Source organism: Moschus berezovskii, chromosome 1 (genome assembly GCF_049115385.1).
Source record: "Moschus berezovskii isolate FMDL1 chromosome 1, NW_MosBer_1.0, whole genome shotgun sequence".
Classification (NCBI taxonomy): domain Eukaryota; kingdom Metazoa; phylum Chordata; class Mammalia; order Artiodactyla; family Moschidae; genus Moschus; species Moschus berezovskii.
The window spans coordinates 7,425,874-7,443,872 of NC_142460.1; the positions used below are offsets into that span (position 1 = coordinate 7,425,874).

Genomic DNA, 17,999 nt, shown 5'->3' on the forward strand with positions numbered 1-17,999 from the left:
TGAATGCCTCTCAACCGACCACTCAATCCAAGAATCAAAATGACCGATTTTGAATGTTACCATCCCCAGGGTGACTTCGATTGAATTGTGTGTCATTCCTTGTGTTTTAAAAATAATTTTATCAAATATGTGTATATCCCTCAACAGTATATTGTGTGGTTTCTATTGTTTTTGAATTTTAAAAAAGGAATACTGGATACAGTTTGTTGGGCTGCCTTATATCACTCAATGTTACATTTTTGAGAGTCACTGATATTCAGATAGACATCTCATTAATTTTCATGGCTGTGTAATATTCTGTTGGAGAATATAGCACAGTGTATGCATTCTTCTATTGATGAACATTTTGGTTGTTTCTAGGTTTTGCTGTTTTGAAGATTCTTACATATTTCTTCTGGTACACAGTTGGAAGAATTTCTCTATTTTTCACACTGGGATATATGCCTTCCAGGGAGGTAATAAAGATTTTCTAAGGGGTATTTGGGCACAAGTGATATTAATGAATCAATTTGTAGATCATTAAATTCCATGTGTATCCTTTCCTAAAATTGGTAATGCCTAAAGCCTGTGATAGAAGCTTCCTCTTGGTTCTACTTGCCCACCTCCCCCTTCAGAGTAGCATTTCTGCCTTAAATTAGGAACGCATACCGCCTACTTGAATGGAATCTTACCAGGGCAATGTCCCAATTGAAAAACTCTCCATGGAACAAAAGGATAATTTAAAATACATGCAGCTATTAGGGAACATTTCTTTTAACGCAGACACTTTCCATCTCCTCAAGAGCTGCATTTCCAATAAATGCAACTTTTATGTTTAATTATCAACATATATAGGGTTTCCCAGGTGATGCTAGTAGTAACGAATCTGTCTGCCAATGCTGGAGGTGTATGAGATACAGGTTCAAGCCCTGGGCAGGGAATATCCTCTGGAGGAGGGCGTGGCAACCCACTGCAGTATTCTTGCCTGGAGAATCCTGTGGACAGAGGAGTCTGGCGGGCTACCATCCATAGGGTCACAAAGAATGGGACACAGCTGAAGTGACTTAGAGTGCGCACACACACACACCAGCATGTATACTAGTTATCTTTTGATGAACTAACTCTTTGCTGTAATAATTACATTTTAAACCAATGATATGTCAGTGTTATTTTAAAATGTCACTGTGATACTCTAGCAGTTCATCCTTTGCAATTAAACTTAGGACTGAAATTTTTTAGATGTCATTTTAAAGTATGAGTGTAATCTTTAATAGCATTTATTGTGGTTCATGAGTAAAAAGAATGTTGAAATACCACTGTGGTAAGCTATTTACTAGAAGTGGAATTGCTGGACTATGGGGTATGAATGATCAACTATAAAATGATACCAAATTGTTTTCTGAAGTGGTTGAAGTTGTACCAGCTTATGCTTTGGTGAGCTATTTTGTCAATTTATATACTTCGATTAGCATTGTGTTAAGAGTTATAGTTGATCTATATCCTTTGCAACACTTGTTACTTGTCTGGATATGAAATGTGCATTGTGGTTATAATGTGCATTTATTGATTGTTAATGACTTTGAACATCTTTTCCTTTGTCTCTGAACCATCTGTCTCCCTTTTATTCACAAAAAGGAAATAGATTGTTCACACACATACACACACACACACACACAAATACCTGGTCATACCTCTCATCCTCTTTTCTGTTGGGTTCTCTTTTAAAACTGTAACAGTAATTGTTTATTGGGTTATATACGTTGTAAATATCTTATTCCAGTTCGTGGTCTGTCTTTTTGCACTTTATGATGTATTTTGGTGAACAGAAGTTCTTAATTTTAATGTAATCTAATTGGAAATTTACCTTGCCCTGGGATCATAAAGACGTTCTCCTGTGTTTCTCTTTAAAAATTTTAAAATGGTGCCTTTTACATTTAAGTTGGTAATCCATATGGTCCTGATTTTTGTATATGGTGTGAGTTAATGATCCACATTCTTTTTTCCCTCCATGTGGCTACAGTTGACCACATACCATGTATTGAATTGACTCTCTGTTCACCAGTGATCTGCTGAACCACCTTTTTTACATGTTTAGTTTCTATATGCATGGATCTGTTTCTGACTCTCCTTTCTATACCACTTGTCCACCTGTCTATCTCTTGATAGTACACCGTCATGATTATTAATGCTGTAGTTTTACCTGACGTCTTGATGTCTGGGGGGCACTTGAGTCTTAGCTGTTTTTGTAAGAATCATCTTGTCATATGACATAAAAAGCTCTTTGGGCATGAATTGGAATGATTAAAATCAGTTTGGAGAGATTTGAAATCTTTAAGATTTTGAGGTATGTATTTGCATTTATTTAGGTTTCTAATGACTTTTGATACAGTTTTGTGAATTTTTCCTTACAGAGCTAACAGTTTTTAAATGTTGATTCTGATGTTTCTAGGAGTTTTGTTGCTATTACAAATGATGGTTTTTAGATTCTATTTTCTGTTTATTGTTAATAGAAATTTATAGAATTTTTTTACATTGATCTTTAGTCATCCACTTGATAAACACTTATTCTGATATATTTTCTATAATCCTTTTGGGTTTTCTATGTGAATAATTATATCACTTGCAAATAGTGACACTGGTTCTCCTTTCCAATCAGTCACTCAGTCGTGTCCGACTCTTTGCGACCCCATGAATCACAGCATGCCAGGCCTCCCTGTCCATTCAGTTCAGTTCAGGTCAGTCGCTCAGTCGTGTCCGACTCTTCGCGACTCCATGAATCACAGCACGCCAGGCCTCCCTGTCCATCACCAACTCCCGGAGTTCACTCAAACTCATGTCCATCGAGTTGGTGATGCCATCCAGCCATCTCATTCTCTGTCGTCCCCTTCTCCTCCTGCCCCCAACCCTTCCCAGCATCAGAGTCTTTTCCAGTGAGTCAACTCGTCGCATGAGGTGGCCAAAGTATTGCAGTTTCAGCTTTAGCATCAGTCCCTCCAATGAACACCCAGGATCGATCTCCCTTAGAATGGACTGGTTGGATCTCCTTGCGGTACAAGGGACTCTCAAGAGTCTTCTCCATTAGTTTTCCTTAATTTTTTTTTTCTTGCCTTATTATGCTGGCACAGTTCTAGATCTATGTTTGATGGATGTGATTATGGTTATTCATTAGAAGTGATTTATAGTGACATACATGTGATCATAGTGAAAATACATGTTTGTTCCTGATTTCAAAAAGAATGTTTTCCCCTTAAAAATGCTTGTTCTGATTTTCTGTAGACAGTCTTTACCAAGTTAGGGAAGTCATCATTTGCCTATTTTGTCACATACTTTTCTGCATCTGTTGACAGTATCTTGTGGATTTTCTCCTTTAATACACCAAGTGAAATGTTTCCAATTTATATATTTAAAAATTCTTCTCTCTTAGATTTGTTCCTAAGATAGATGCAAGTTGACTTTGATGGGTTGTCTTTTTGTGAACTGGATGAAGTTTGCTAGTATTTTATTTAGTTTTTTGCATCTGTTTATGAATGAAATCACCTGTCATTTTTTTATTGACTATCTTGTCTGATTTTGGTGTTCAGGTTACACTGCTTTATGCCAGGTGCAGTGATTCATTTTTTTCTGTTTTCTGGACAGTTTGGATTGGAATGATTTGTTTCTTAAAAGCTTGGTGGCATTTACCTGTGAGATCATTTGGATCTAATATTTTGTGTGGAAGGATTGTAAATTGTTGATAAGTTAGTAGTAATTAGCAACTGAACAGTAATAGGACTTCAGCTTTTCGGCTTCTTTTACTGAGTTTTGTAAATTTTATTTACTTTAAAATTTTTTGTTGGAATATAGTTGATTTACAGTGTGGTAAATTTTAGAAATTTGTTCTTTCAACAAATTTAAGTCTTAATTCCCATTTTAATCTTTTATTTGTAGTTATCTTCCCTTTCTTATTGGATGTTATTTATGTGACTTTTTTCATTAATTTTGCCAAACGTTTATCTATTTTATTAATCTTGGCAGAGGATGAAATTTTGGTCTATTAATACTTTGTTCTATTTTTAGCTAATCTTTTTCTCCTTAATGATTTCCTTCCTTTTCCTTCTTTTAGTTTATTTTTTATTTTGAGCATGCAAATATTTATTGATATAATCCTCACCAGAGGCACACTTTGTTTTTAATTGATAAAAATACAAAGGTTTTTCTAAACTGCTGATAAAAGAAGATTTTCTTTGAATTCATTCTTTATTATTTTCTAACCTAACCTACATGATTAGCTTACTGCTTTTCAGCCATTCCTGTTTTCTACTATAAGCATGTAAAGCTATGTAATTCCTCAAAGTTCATTTTTGCTTTACCTCATATGGTTTAATTTATGCCATTTTGATTAACTTAAATTTAAACAAAATTAAAATTTCTATTTTGATTTCTTCTTTAACTTATGTGTTTGAGAGTTTTCTTTAAAATATTTCCAAATATTCTTAATTTTCCTTTTTGTTGTTCATTTCTTAATTGTGTTGTCAGAGAATGTAGTGTGTATTTTTCTTAACACATTTGTTTGTCCTTGTTTTATGGCTTTTTACATAGGGAATTATAATTGTTCTGTGTGTACTTGTGAAGAGATTATATTCCTCTAGTTATGTATCTGTTAGACCCCACTCCAGTACTCTTGCCTGGAAAATCCCATGGACAGAGGAGCCTGGTAGGCTGCAGTCCATGGGGTCGAGAAGAGTCAGACACGACTGAGCGACTTCACTTTCCCTTTTCACTTTCATACATTGGAGAAGGAATCGGGGACCCACTCCAGTGTTCTTGCCTGGAGAATCCCAGGGACGGCGGAGCTTGGTGGGCTGCCGTCTAGGGGGTCGCACAGAGTCGGACACAACTGAAGCAACTTAGCAGCAGCGGCAGATCAAACTTAAAAATTGTGTTTCCAGTTGTCTGTGTTAATTTTCATTTGTTTGACCTCGCATGAGAGAAATGTGTTTCAGTCTTACAGACTCTGTAGTTCTGACAGTTTTTCTGCTCTGTATTTTGAGACTGTTTTATCAGATACATGCAAGCTGAGCATTGCTTTCCCAGGGGGTTGACACTTTTCTGTATTGTTGTGGTTCTCCCTGTGCCTAATTTTGTTTTGTCTTAGGGTCTGTTTTGTCTGTCCCGCCTTTCTTTTGGTGGTAGTGTACATGGATTAACCTTTTTTCTTCATTTTCCTGTCACTTGTTTTATGTCCTTAGATTTTAGGTGTCTCTTAAGAATGTATTACTAGATTTTTTTTTTCAAATGCAGTCAGATAGTTCATGATTTTTAACTGGTACTTTTAGAAGTTCAAGTCTCTTGGTGATCAGCTCTTTTTTTAAATCTGGAATTAGTTTTATTTTACCCTTGTTCTTGAGAGAGAATTTTGATAGGTATACAGTTCTTAGGTTGATACTTTGCTTTCTGTTCATGTGTAAAGATGTTATTCTACTTGCAAAGTCTGCTACCAGTTTTATTTATGGTAACTTGAAGAAAATATTATTTTTCTTCTCGTTGCATTGAATTTTCAGTCTTTGGTATTACACCTTTACATCTGAGTCTAGATAGTGATTACTTATTTATCCTATTTTCGATACATGTGTTTCCTGATTCAGAGTACTATCTTTCATGAAGTCTAGAAAGATTCTGAGCCATGTATTCTTTAAACAGTTTCTCTTTGATTTTATTTACTTTCTCCTTCCCAAGATTTAAGTGGATGTATGTATGTGCTTCCAGATCACTTATTTTTCATCTTTTATATTTTTAACTTCCTTTGCCAGAACTTAAAAAACTGGATAATTTCATCAGGCACATGTTCTTTTTCATCAGTTTTCTTGCCAGTGCCTAATCATCTCTTCGATCCATCTGTTTTATTTAACAATTATACTTTTAAATTCTAAAAGTATCACTCCATTCTTTTCAGCTATACCCAGTCTTTTTTTTTTCAGTCTCCGATTGCTTGCTCATTTTTTGGAATCTGTAGATATTCTGTAGACTGGCGACCCCCATGTCTGATGTCCTTAGGGTTCTAAATTTATAGCTTGTTTTTTCTGTTATCTCCCTCATGGTGGGTTGTCACCTCCTGTGCTTGGAGATTTTCAGTTATGAACTCTTCCTTGATTGCTCTTTCTCTGTGGGAATTCTGAGAGTCTTGAGTTGGGATACTTTGCTTCTGATAGGGCTTGTGTCAGCGTTGGCTGTGAGCTGTCCATGGGACCCCCTTTTAGTCTCTCACTTTGCTCTTGGCCCATGGCTGTGTCCCATGTTGTTCTTGTCATCTTGACTGTCAGGTTTAGTTTCTAGATAGAGGTTTGTTGATTTTGGGGGGAAAAGTGACTTTAAATGTTACCTATTTCTGTGAGCTCAGTAGCATTAAAAAGAAAATCTAGCATGCACTTTATTTCTCAGTCATGAAACTCCCTGTTGGTTCATCATAACTGGTGCGATCAGAAGTCCTTTACACTTGTATTAAATTTTTGTAGTATGTTCATTTTAGTTTGTATCAGGAAAAAAATTCTGTCCTATCAAACATAAGATTTCTTGGTGATAACAAACTTTCTATTAAAACAAGTTTATATCTAAGTTAAAAGTTTAGTTATTCTAAATCAAAATATTAAATAGGTAACAGCACAGTTGGCAGGTGGATTTGGCAGAGCTTTCTACTTTGGGGTGTGTGAATTAAAACTTTGGAAAACAGTGAGATAGGGAATAAAGATGCGTAGGACACAATGTACCGTTGGGACCCATAGTGAACCTATAGAGAGAAATCGTCAATGACCAAACTGTGAACATTGCTGTCAAAATGATGTGAGCAGGATGCTCAGGGCCTACAGAGAAGAGGTATAAAAATAAACTTGGTAGTAGTGAGGAGTTCAGGAAATGCTTCCTGGAATCGAGAACTGAGGACTGGTAGGCATTCTGGTTGCAGATGAGGTTTGTTTAGAAATGACAGGCAGCTGGGTAGGACTGGCTTCTACGTTATGTCATGGAATGACTAGAGAAATGCAGGAATAGAACCACAAAAGGTCTTCTGTGCTGTGGTAGGAAGTTTGGTCTTTATTCTGAAGATGAAGAGAAGCTACTGAGTTAAGTGTAAAATGTTATGATCAGAGTTTTAGGGGATGCCAAGATCGAAGGCAAGTCACCAGTTAGGAGGCTGCTTGTTCAAGTAGTTCAGAGGAGAAGAGATGAAGCCGCAGCCAGGACAGTGGCCCCGGGCACAAAGAGTTGTACATGTGCTAATTTGGGTTTCTTAGAGGAGTTGAAATGACGGGACTTCGTGGTCACTTTGGTTAGGAATGTTGAAGGAGGCTGGGGAGTCTAGATTGACCTCCAGTTTTGGGTAACCAGGTGGCATGTAGAGCAGTTTACTGGTAACATACAGAAAGAGGAAAGAACTTCGTTTCATTTGTTCTTGAGGAAAAGGATGTTTGATTTTGAACTCCCTGAATCTGAGAGGCTTGTGGGACGTCTTGGTTAAGATCCAGTAGCAGTTGACAGGGAGAGTCAAGAAGTCTATGAGTCGTAACCCAGCCTGGAGAGATTTGAGAGTCTTAACCGCATTTTTAGTCATGGTTTGCTACAGTGGGTTATGAGACCATTTAAAGTAGTACATAGATAAAATTTTTTTAATAGGAATATATGCTAATGTGTCTGAAAAACATAAGCTGTACTTCAAACTTATAATATCACGGGTGTTATCACTTAGGCCAAGTGAGCCCAGTAAAAAATAAATACTAAGAAAATAAAATACATGTGACCTGTGGAAATGGCACAAATTGTGGTGAAGGTATGTAGGTAATGAAAGTTCAGAAAGCGCTGTTGTAAGCCATGGGTGTGGAGAGAGTAAGCGTGAGAAGCAGAGAGAGTTGACCTTTGGGTGGCGGGGAATGGAGAAGAAGCGTCCATGGAGACTGAGGAAGAGCAGCCAGAAGAATAGGAGGAGGACCAGGAGAAGATGGTCTTTGGAGTCCAGATGAAGAGTTCTGAGGAGGAGGAAGTGGTCTACAGCGTCAAGTAAGTTGTAAGCTGAAAAGTGCTTTTGGACGTAGCTATTAAGGGAGACCATTTAGTTGAAGGCATCCAAATAGTGGATTAAAAAATAACTCATCTAGTATGTTAGTCATAGCTGATGTTCATAGCATTTCCAGAACGTCATGTGCTAGTTAACATATGCACTTGACATATGTTAACCGATTAATCAAATAGGTAGTATTGCTGTCCTCGTTTAATAAATGAGGAAACAGACACCTCAAGAGGTTAAGTAACTCGTCCCAGATCACACACTCAGGAAATGGGAGAGTCAGGATTCAAGCCCAGGCAGCCTGGTTCCAGAGTCCATGCTGTTAACTACTATGCCACATTACCTCTCTGGTTAAAACAGAATAGAAAATAACAATAACACCAATGCCGTGATTACGGTGCGGTGGGTGTAGGGCATGGTATCGGTGAGTTATGCCAGGCTGGGGGTGACCAGCATGGTGTCACAGTAGCTCAGTCTGCCACGCATGAGCACGTTAATTGTATTGTATCCAGTGCCATGACAGTGATGCGTGGGCTGTGACAGACAGTTCTTGGCTCTTTCTGTATTTATATACAAAAAACACTTGTTAAGAAAAATGAGTTTAAACGTGTATGTATTTCCCAGAATAGATATGCCCCATATCATGTGCCATACTTTGGGTGCTAAAATAACTTTTTAATTTTTTCAGTCATTGTTTACTTTTGGAGTTAAATTCTCTGAATGGGAAATACTGGTCACCCAGAACAGGTCATAAGGTTCCAGACATTGTAGTTATCCAGTCTACTGGAAAAGATCAATAACGACTTCACTAAAGCACTTCCCTTCAGTGGTGAAAGTGGAAGCCCAACAGTAGGAAACTGAAAATGAAGGAGAATGGAGGATTTGAACGGGAGGAAAAAAGCATTCTTGATGAAGGTGAAGAACGTCTGTGGTAGGAGATCGGGGAGACTTGAACCGTGATGACTCTTGGCTGTGGTCAGCAAGGAGCTGATCAGAGTTACAGATTTAGAAACTGGTTTAGACGTGGGCAGTGATCCAAGATGTGGCCTTGTGAACGAAGAGCTAAGGTGAGGAGGGCAGCAAAGTGCACTTTAGTTGAGGTGGTTGCACTGCAAGGGTTGGGTCCTGAAGGGCTGTCCATGCCCACCTTAGTGTGACTGGAATGATGACCGGAGGAGAGAGGGGAGCACTGTGAACTAGTTTCCGGTGTTCTTTAACACGACAGCAGCCAGGAGGCAGCTAGATCCATGAAAAGGAAAAGTAGACTTAGTGAGAAACAGTGTTTGAGAGGACTGTGGAGTCTGAAGACCTAGGTTTGAATCCCCCCAAGCTTGGTGATCTTGGGCAGGTTAGTTTTGCTGTGAATGTTTTCATCTGTACAGTGACGATGGTGATACTTGTACCTGCAGATAGTTGCTGTGAGTATTGATGAGGTGGTGCACGCAAAACGCTTGGCACATCGTGTGACAAATGGTACCAACAGCTCACTACGAAGGTGGTTATTGTTCTTCACTTCTGATGTTGTGAGGTGGTTGTACAGCAAGTGGAACATGAGGAGGATTAATTAAAGAAACAGATGTGTTTTCCAAGGGCTGATGGTGGTCTTGGTTAGGAAAAAAGAAGCTTGGTTTATCCTAATGATAGTGGGATAGTAGTGGTGAAGTGAAAAGGCTGAAAAAGCACTTTTAATAATGGTGCTGGTGATGCTAGGAAAGGAAAGTCATTCTTTGGAGAAGACTTGGAAGTAATAAAATACTGAGTTCTTTTCAGTGATAGTTAGGTTTTGTACCTGTTCTCTGACAGCTATACCTTTTTATGACTGAACTTTCCTCAGGAAAAAAAAAACTTGAGTTTGCAACTCCAGCCCCCTGTCCCCCCATTGAAATAGTTATTTTAAAAATGTGGTTGTTGGTAACGTGAGGGGTTTGCCCACTGTTGCAGTCTAGCAGTGCTGACCTGCTTTGCAGTAGTTTAGAGAATTAGGAGCAGCGAGTGCTGGGAAGGTCTGGATGCGGCTGTAGGAATTAAGAGGTGGGCATGCTCTCCCTGTACCGCTTCAGCTCTGCCCCTGTGCCCAGGCCAGAAAAACACAGTACGGTTTGGATAGGAAACCTTTCTTTCAGTGGATCAAGATTCAGTTCTAGCCGGGAGGTGGACAATGTGGCAGAGTTCATGTATGATGAAATGACATATTTCACAGATGCAGTAAAAGCAGATGGAGTTAAAGGGCAGCGGTGGAAAGATGTCTTTTGTTCACTTATTGAACTCATTATTTGAGGGCTTAGCACATGCTAGGAGCATACAAAGATGAAATAAGCTGCCCTTAATTATCGCCCATCTAAAGGAGACATGTAAACAGTTAAATTCAGAGATGGTGACTCTTTGAACCTAAAGAAAAGAAATAGATTAAACTGATGCTTGAAGAAGTCATGGGAGAGACTAGCAAATGAGGATGAAACTCTTCCAGAGCTCAGTGTTCTCATCAGAGTTGCTTCCTAGGGGCATAAGTTCCAAGTATTTATCAAACATACCATAGAAGCTAGGAAAAGTGCTTCTCATATCATCTCAAATGATTTCATTGTTGATTTGAGTTTGTGTTGTGTCCTTAGGGTGGTGTACCATGGCCAATTTTGCCCGGGGAAATTTTGCGGTAGCAGATTATGACTTGTTAGAAGATTGCCCTTATGTGGACGATTGTGTCTTTGCCCCTGAGTTTATGTCCAATGATTATGTTCGTGTGACTCAGCTTTACTGTGGTGGAGTGGTAAGTAGGTTTCTTAACTTTTTTTTCTTGGCCTTACTACACCACATGCTGGATCATAGTTCCCTGACCAGGGATTGAACACATGACCTCTGCATTGGATGTACAGTCTTAACCACTGGACTGTCAGGGAAGTTCCCTTAACTTTTTGTTTTTAATATGATGTCTTCTTAAAGTTTTTTTTTTTAATTAAGATATAATTGACATGACATTAGTTTCAGATGTACAACATAATGATTCAACATATGTATATATTGTGAGATCAACACAGTAAGTCCAGTTAACGTCCATCACTACAACATAGTTATACATTTTTTTCCTTCTTGTGAGAACCTTAAAGGTTTCGTGTGCTACTTGAAATTTTACAGGGAGGTATGTATAGTTTTTTCAGAGGTCATTTCAGACAGGAGAGTAGGCAGTGCCTCACCAGGGAGCATGTGCAGTGCTGCTAAAAGCTTGTTTTCTGACTGGAGGTGAGCACGGCTCTCAGGGGAGACCTATAGAAACAGACTGGGGGAAACCCTGTGAAAAAAAGGCTGAAAGACATGTTGATTGAAGATGTGTTCAAAGTGTGTAAGTAAATGTACCGAAAGTTTTTAGTTTAGTACTGATTACCCTTACATCAAGAACTGGGGACTTCCCTGGTGGTCCAGTGGTTAAGAGTCCACTTGCCAGTGCAGGGGACATGGGTTCGATCCCTGTTCCAGGGAGATCTCACCTGCTGTGGGGCAGCTAAGCCCGCATGCCGTAACTACCAAAGCCAGGGCACCCTGGAGTCTGTGCTCTGCCAGAGAAGCCACTGCGGAGAAAAACCCATGCACCACGACTAGAGAAAAGTGTGCGTGCAGCAGTGGAGACCCAGTCAATAAATAAGGTTTGAAGAGATCGAGAACTGTACTTCTGCATTTTACCAGATACAAATCAAAAGAATTCTTTTCCTTTTTAGGGTAGACAGTATAAAGATTATACCCACACTGAGGGAAACTTAGGTGAGTACATTGATACTTTAATTCTATTGAAACAGCTTCTACAGGATGTTCATGCATTCACATCAACATAATAGACTTTTATATCTTTAAGAGAATTTATTCTTCGCTGTTCTTTTTCACTAGAAATTAAAAAATCCTTCGTTAAATAGTTTTAGGTAACATTTAGGTATTCTTCACATCCGACAGATTCAGATACTTTACCCATTCATTTCTTACCTTGCCATATCCATTTTTGTCTTTTCCCTTAACAGTGTTGATTCATTCCAAAACAAAGCACAAAATATTAATTTAAGACTTTTTTTTTATTAAGAATTTGACATCTGCACTATGTGGTGTAGTAAACCTGTTTCGGTCCTGCAAGATTATTGTGATGCCATTAAAGTCCACATCTTCTGGCCACTTCTGTTTCATCGTAAGCAGAGCTCTATAATAACACGGATGCACTCCTGTATAAGGACCAGGTGAGTTACTGTCTGTTAAACCATTCTATGTGGACAGTGGTAAGCGTGTTGCCTTACCACTGAGGGATGCCAAGTACAATGGAAGGCTTATGTCTCGTATACTGTTCAACTCTACTTTTGTTTAATAGAGTGGAAAAGTTAATATTGGGATTTGGATATGAATGAATAATCTTGGCGACTTAATGAAATTGAAGAGCGTTAGATTAAGGAAGAAACAATATACTTGTTTATAAATACCAGCATTATAGTACAGAAGAAAGAAAAAGGTGTAATATTTTGTCTGCTAAATAAATAGCTTGTTATTACCTAGAGGAAAGAAACAATTTTTATTCCAATAGTTTAAATTGAAGTATGACATAGTCAAGTGTAAAATTTAAAGAATTTTTATATATGAAAACATAATCTTTTAAAAAATAAATTTGTCTTCAAGTGGTTTTCATGCTTGTGAGATAAGTTTGAAGAAATTACAGCAGCTTGAGCTGATGGAAGATATTGTGGATTTGGCAAAGAAAGTTGTGGTAAGTGATAGAAAGTATATCCCACCCCCCTATTTCAAGAATATAAATATTTATATGGTATCAGGCCCATGCTACTAATTTATCGTGGCTAACAGGAATAGTGTTAGTTTTGGTTAACCTGAGCTTACTTTGCCAACAAAGGTCCCTATGGTCAAAGCTATGGTTTTTCCAGTAGTCATGTATGGATGTCCCGGAGTTGGACCACAATGAAAGCTGAGTGCTAAAGAATTCATGCTTTTGAACTGTGGTGTTGGAGAAGACTCTTGCGAGTCCCTTGCAGGGAGATCCAACGAGTCAATTCTAAAGGAAATCTGTCCTGAATATTCATTGGAAGGACTGACGCTGAAGCTCCAATACTTCAGCCACCTGATGCGAAGAACTGAGTCACTGGAAAAGACCCTAATGCTGGGAAAGATTTAAGGCAGGAGGAGAAGGGGACAACAGGGGATGAGATGGTTGGATGGCATCACTGACTCAATGGACATGAGTTTGAGCAAACTCCGGGAGTCAGTGATGGATAGGGAGGCCTGGGTGCAGTTCAGGGGGTTGCAAAGAGTCAGACACAACTGAATGACTGTACTGAACTGAGTATCCACAAAATCAGTCTCTGAAGTTAAAGCCTGATCATTTTTATTTTTGTATGATTCTGATCTATTTCAGAGTTTACATACCACTGCTTTAGGACATAACCTTTCTGCAATTTTTTCAAGTTATCTCCTTATATAGAAATACATTTAGAAAATCTTTGACCCTTGTTCCTGAAAGGAAATAATAATAATAGCTCCCATGTATGGGATACCAGGTGACTGCAGCCACAAACTTAAAAGATGCTTGCTCCTTGGAAGAATAGCTATGACATACTTAGTGTATTAAAAAGCAGAGACATCACTTTGCTAATAAAGGTCCATATAGTCGAAACTATGGTTTTTCCAGTGGTCATGTATGGATGTGAGAATTGGACTGTGAAGAAATCTGAGCGCTGAAGAACTGATGCTTTTGAACTGTGGTGTTGGAGAAGACTCTTGAGAGTCCCTTGGACTGCAGGGAGATCCAACCAGCCCATCCTAAAGGAAATCAGTCCTGAATATTCATTGGACGGACTGATGCTGAAGCTCTGGTATTTGGCCATCTGATGCAAAGAACTGACTCACTGGAAAAGACCCTGATGCTGGAAAAGATTGAGGGCAAGAAGAGAAGGGGATGAGAGAGGAAGAGATAGTTGGATGGCATCAGCGACTCAGTGGACATGAGTTTGAGTAAACTCCGGGAGTTGGAGATGGACAGGGAAGCCTGGCGAGAGGCAGTGCATGAAGGTTGCACAGAGTCACACACGACTGAGCTACAAAGCACAGCACAGCACAACCTGAGCTTGTTCTGCTATGCATGAGTTTGTGCTGTGTATTTCAGAGGTTAGGTAGATGGCTGTTTTCATGGTTCTGATGTGACATGATGAGAACCAGGCTGGCTCCATTTCTTTAAAGAATAGAAATTAGAATTTGTCACAAATGAAAGTGTGCTCCTGGTTCACAGAAACCTTTGTCACAGGTTCTGAAAGTGACAGGTTCTTTCTTGTAACATAAAATCATGTCATTGTCACCACAACAAATAGTTTTCTTTGGGATAAGCTTTATCATGTCAGATTTGAGGAGTTATCTGTGTACTACACTGAAAGTTTTTTTTTTTCCTTGAAAGCTGTTAATAACTTTTCTTATTTCATTTGGTTATATGGCCAACTGTTTTTCTTGCAAATTCTGATTGCAAATTTAAATTTAGAAAGGGCATTCTGATATTTATTTCCTATAGATAATCCTTTGCAATAATTTATATAAACCAATGAATTTTATAAAAAGATTTTTAGGTGTAATGAACTTTAAAATCAGTACATCTGAAAGTCACACTAAATCATTTTATTATCAGAACCCTGTGTAAGAATATTTCTGACTTGATTCAGGGTCCTTAAGAGGTCAGTTGGGCATGAGACTGCTCTGGGAAGTGGACTACTGTGTATATATGGTAGTTTTTAGTTGTTCAGTTGTGTCCAACTCTTTGCAACCCCATGGACTGTAGCCCACCAGGCTTCTCCGTCCATGGGATTTCCCAGGCAAGAATACTGGAGTGGGTTGCCATTTCCTTCTTCAGGGGATCTGCCCGACTCAGGGATCTCCTGCTTGGCAGGCAGATTCTCTACCACTGAGCCACCTGGAAAGCCCTGTACATACAGTAGTATTCCTAAAATGTAGAATTTTTTTTATTCACTAGAAAATTAAAGTATAATTTGCCAAATAAAGAAAAAAATGTTTTTTCTGTTTTGCAGAATGATACATTCTTTATCGGAGGCTTATTGAGAATTGGCTATAAAATAGAGAATGTAAGTGCCAACAGGAGAATCCAGCACTGTGAATAAGTGGCAGTTATTCATATGTAGCATTTAGTCGTATGGATTTCTATATTTTGCCTAAGCAGTCTCCTTATTTGGGTGGTTTTATCATTTTCATTTTTTCCCTCATAGGTTTTTTTTTTTTTTTTGGCAATTTGATTGTTTTTTCTCTTTTATTTACCTGACATATATTCTTTCCCAAATGAAATGACTAGGTCCCTGGTGTGGACATTTTTCGGTATACGATTACTGGATAATCTCATTTTGTGGAATCTTGGTTGCTCGGCCAGGGATTGAACCTGGGCCCTCAGCAGTGAGGCTGCAGAGTCCTAACCACTGGACTGCCAGGGAATTTCTGACAGATGCATGTTTCCCTTAAGCCTGACACCATCATTGATAACTCCACTATTTCTGAAGTCTTTTCAGACATTAGAAGTCTGATAATATTTCTGTGAACCCTTGATGAAGTTCATTGCACTGAGTGCTCATTTGTCCAGCCGTGCACTCCTCTTGTTGTGTGTATGCTTATTCTTCTCTGTGCTACAGACCATTTAAAATACATAGTTAATCGGTACCTTTAACTTTGAGGTCAGGATGGAAGTACTAGTGTAGATGAGACCTGAGAACCCTCATTCACCTTTTTTATTGGACTCTCCTGCTCCTCAGGGCAGCCTCTGGCCAGGTTGTAGCCCTCAGCTTCCTGTTGTGTAATCACTGCAGCAGCATTTTGACCCCTGAGGGTGGCCTGAGGTTCCCGGAAGATGTAACATGTATGAGTCTGTAGTCTCTGGGGTCTAGCTGTTCGAGGTTGCAAGCCAGAGTAATGAAAATATGAAGTTTTCCAAGTTTTTATTAAGAATCTGAAATGTTGTATAAGAGAAATTTATAATACCACATGTAAACTTATCAATAATTAATACATAAATCACATTTTCACCCGTCTTTTTGAAACAGAAAATCTTGGCAATGGAAGAAGCTTTGAATTGGGTGAAATACACAGGCGATGTAACAATTTTATCTAAATTAGGAGCAGTTGACAATTGTTGGCATATGTTAAGTATTTTCTTTACTGAATGTAAGTATAAATGCTTTAAATTGTTACTTGACTTTGTTATTACTTTGGAAAGTAGAATGCATGACTATGTGATTTCATGTTTATCTTGGGATTTTTAAACATGTTTTTTCTCTTGTGCATAAGAGAAAAGACTGAATAAGAAAACTTTAACTCTGTAGTTAATTTTATTCTGTATTTCCTGTATTGATGATTTGTGTGACTATATATTTTTTAAATATCCTACCAAATGGATGCTATGAGTTCTTGTATATAATACCCAAAGAAAGACTCCACACTGGGGTTCATGTATTTTCATTCATAAGAGAAATAAGTAACTGAGCTGATATCATAATTTTCATTTTTTTGATGAATCTGTTACTTTTATGTATGATGAAACTGCCTTGTATATTTTTTACCTTGTGAAATATTTTTCTCTAAAGCATTTGAATGTTAGCAGTGTTTTTATAGGGATCTTGAAACAGGAAATATTTTGACTCTTTAGTTGATGGTAACTGATTATTTGCCATTTCCACTGAGTAGAGGGCATACTTTGTACCCTTGTGTTAGAAATTAAGCTTAAATATGAAGACAGGTTTTCCTGATATTTATTAGATGCTGGGCTGTATTACATGAGTAGAGGTGGTTCTCTTTGTTGTTTTGGAAGCCTTTAATTATAGACTAGATTTTATGGTAAAATTAGACGACCAGTATCATGTACTGGGCGTCTGTGTGGGCTTGTTTCTGACTCTGTGTTCTCTCCTCTTTATAATGGCCCTGTAAGGTAGCTGCTGTGATCCTGTTTTAGAAAGGAGCAAACTTTGAGAGGTTAAATGATAATTCTTTCGTCTGTTAAGTAGTAGAACCTAGATAAGAAGTTAGGTCCCTCTGATCCCAAAGTTCAGGTTTTTGTTCTATAATCTTATTCTGTCCCCATCATCTTCTGAAATTCTTCAGTGTTAAGTTTTAGGTACTGCTTTTGCCTTGGAAATGAAGATGTTTGTCTGGAGGCATAACTATAGTTTTGTTGCAATACAATTATTATTTACCACTTATTAATAAAATATTTTTGTAGAACAGCTTTAAATATAGAAAATGAGGTCTCATAAACTTTTAACATAAATGTTGGTTATTACCTGCTGCATTTGAATTAGTTTAGTACATTTTTATGAGAACGTTTCAAAAAATGTCTGATTTTGACTTGAGAGTTATAATGTTGAAATAAGACATGTAAAATTTTTTTATATACTAAATATATTTTAGAAAGTAGTTTCCCAGGCTTTTGTTTTCTGAAATTTTAGTTGAACTTTGTGCTGGGTACACTGTAGCTCAGTGTTATTAAATTGACTTGAGTAATTATGAGGCCTGATTGGAATGTGTTACGACAGAGCACTGTTAACTACAGTTAGAACTAGAGTAATAATAAGCTAGAAATAAGACCAATTAGATTCATGACAAGCAATGAATCTAATGTTTCTGAAACAATTTATTAGTTGTTTAATTTTACAGACTCACCTACCTAGCCTAAGAGTGAGAACATTAACAATACCATTTTTTTAAATAAATTTTTTCTCACTCTCTCCTAAAAATAACATTTAGACAAGTATCACATAACTAAAGTTGTAACAGAAAACTGCAGTTTGCTTGAAGAATTTAAAACTCAAAGTTGTGCGGAGTGTCTAGAGGTGAGAATAAATATTTATTTGTAAGTATATTTTGAGATTTGCTTGTTAGAACTTTTATTAGTATTCAGGGGAAAATTCAGTATTGGCTCAGATGGTAAAGAATCCGCCTGCAATATGGGAGACGTGGGTTCGATCCCTGGGTTGGG

At 37.9% G+C, this 17,999-nt stretch overlaps 1 protein-coding gene across 11 annotated transcripts in view; it reads left to right on the top strand.

The window, feature by feature from the left end:
- The window catches only part of TTC3 (tetratricopeptide repeat domain 3), a 126,423-nt gene that overhangs the window by 5,020 nt on the left and 103,404 nt on the right, over positions 1 to 17,999 (top strand). For 7 of the 11 annotated variants that reach the window (XR_016037151.1, XM_088835066.1, XM_055416267.2 and 4 more), the window contains exons 2-9: positions 361 to 455; positions 10,621 to 10,775; positions 11,719 to 11,761; positions 12,072 to 12,222; positions 12,653 to 12,740; positions 15,055 to 15,108; positions 16,072 to 16,192; positions 17,768 to 17,853. The exons of 1 other annotated variant lie outside the window; for it this stretch is intronic. Coding sequence is in view for 9 of the 10 variants with exons in the window: in XM_055416267.2 (XP_055272242.2) it covers positions 361 to 455; positions 10,621 to 10,775; positions 11,719 to 11,761; positions 12,072 to 12,222; positions 12,653 to 12,740; positions 15,055 to 15,108; positions 16,072 to 16,192; positions 17,768 to 17,853 (793 nt within the window). In the remaining variant the exon portion in view is untranslated. Of the gene's footprint in view, positions 1 to 360; positions 456 to 10,620; positions 10,776 to 11,718; positions 11,762 to 12,071; positions 12,223 to 12,652; positions 12,741 to 15,054; positions 15,109 to 16,071; positions 16,193 to 17,767; positions 17,854 to 17,999 lie in introns of those variants that run through there. 3 more of the 11 variants (XM_088835075.1, XM_088835072.1, XM_088835077.1) reach the window with 2 other exon arrangements.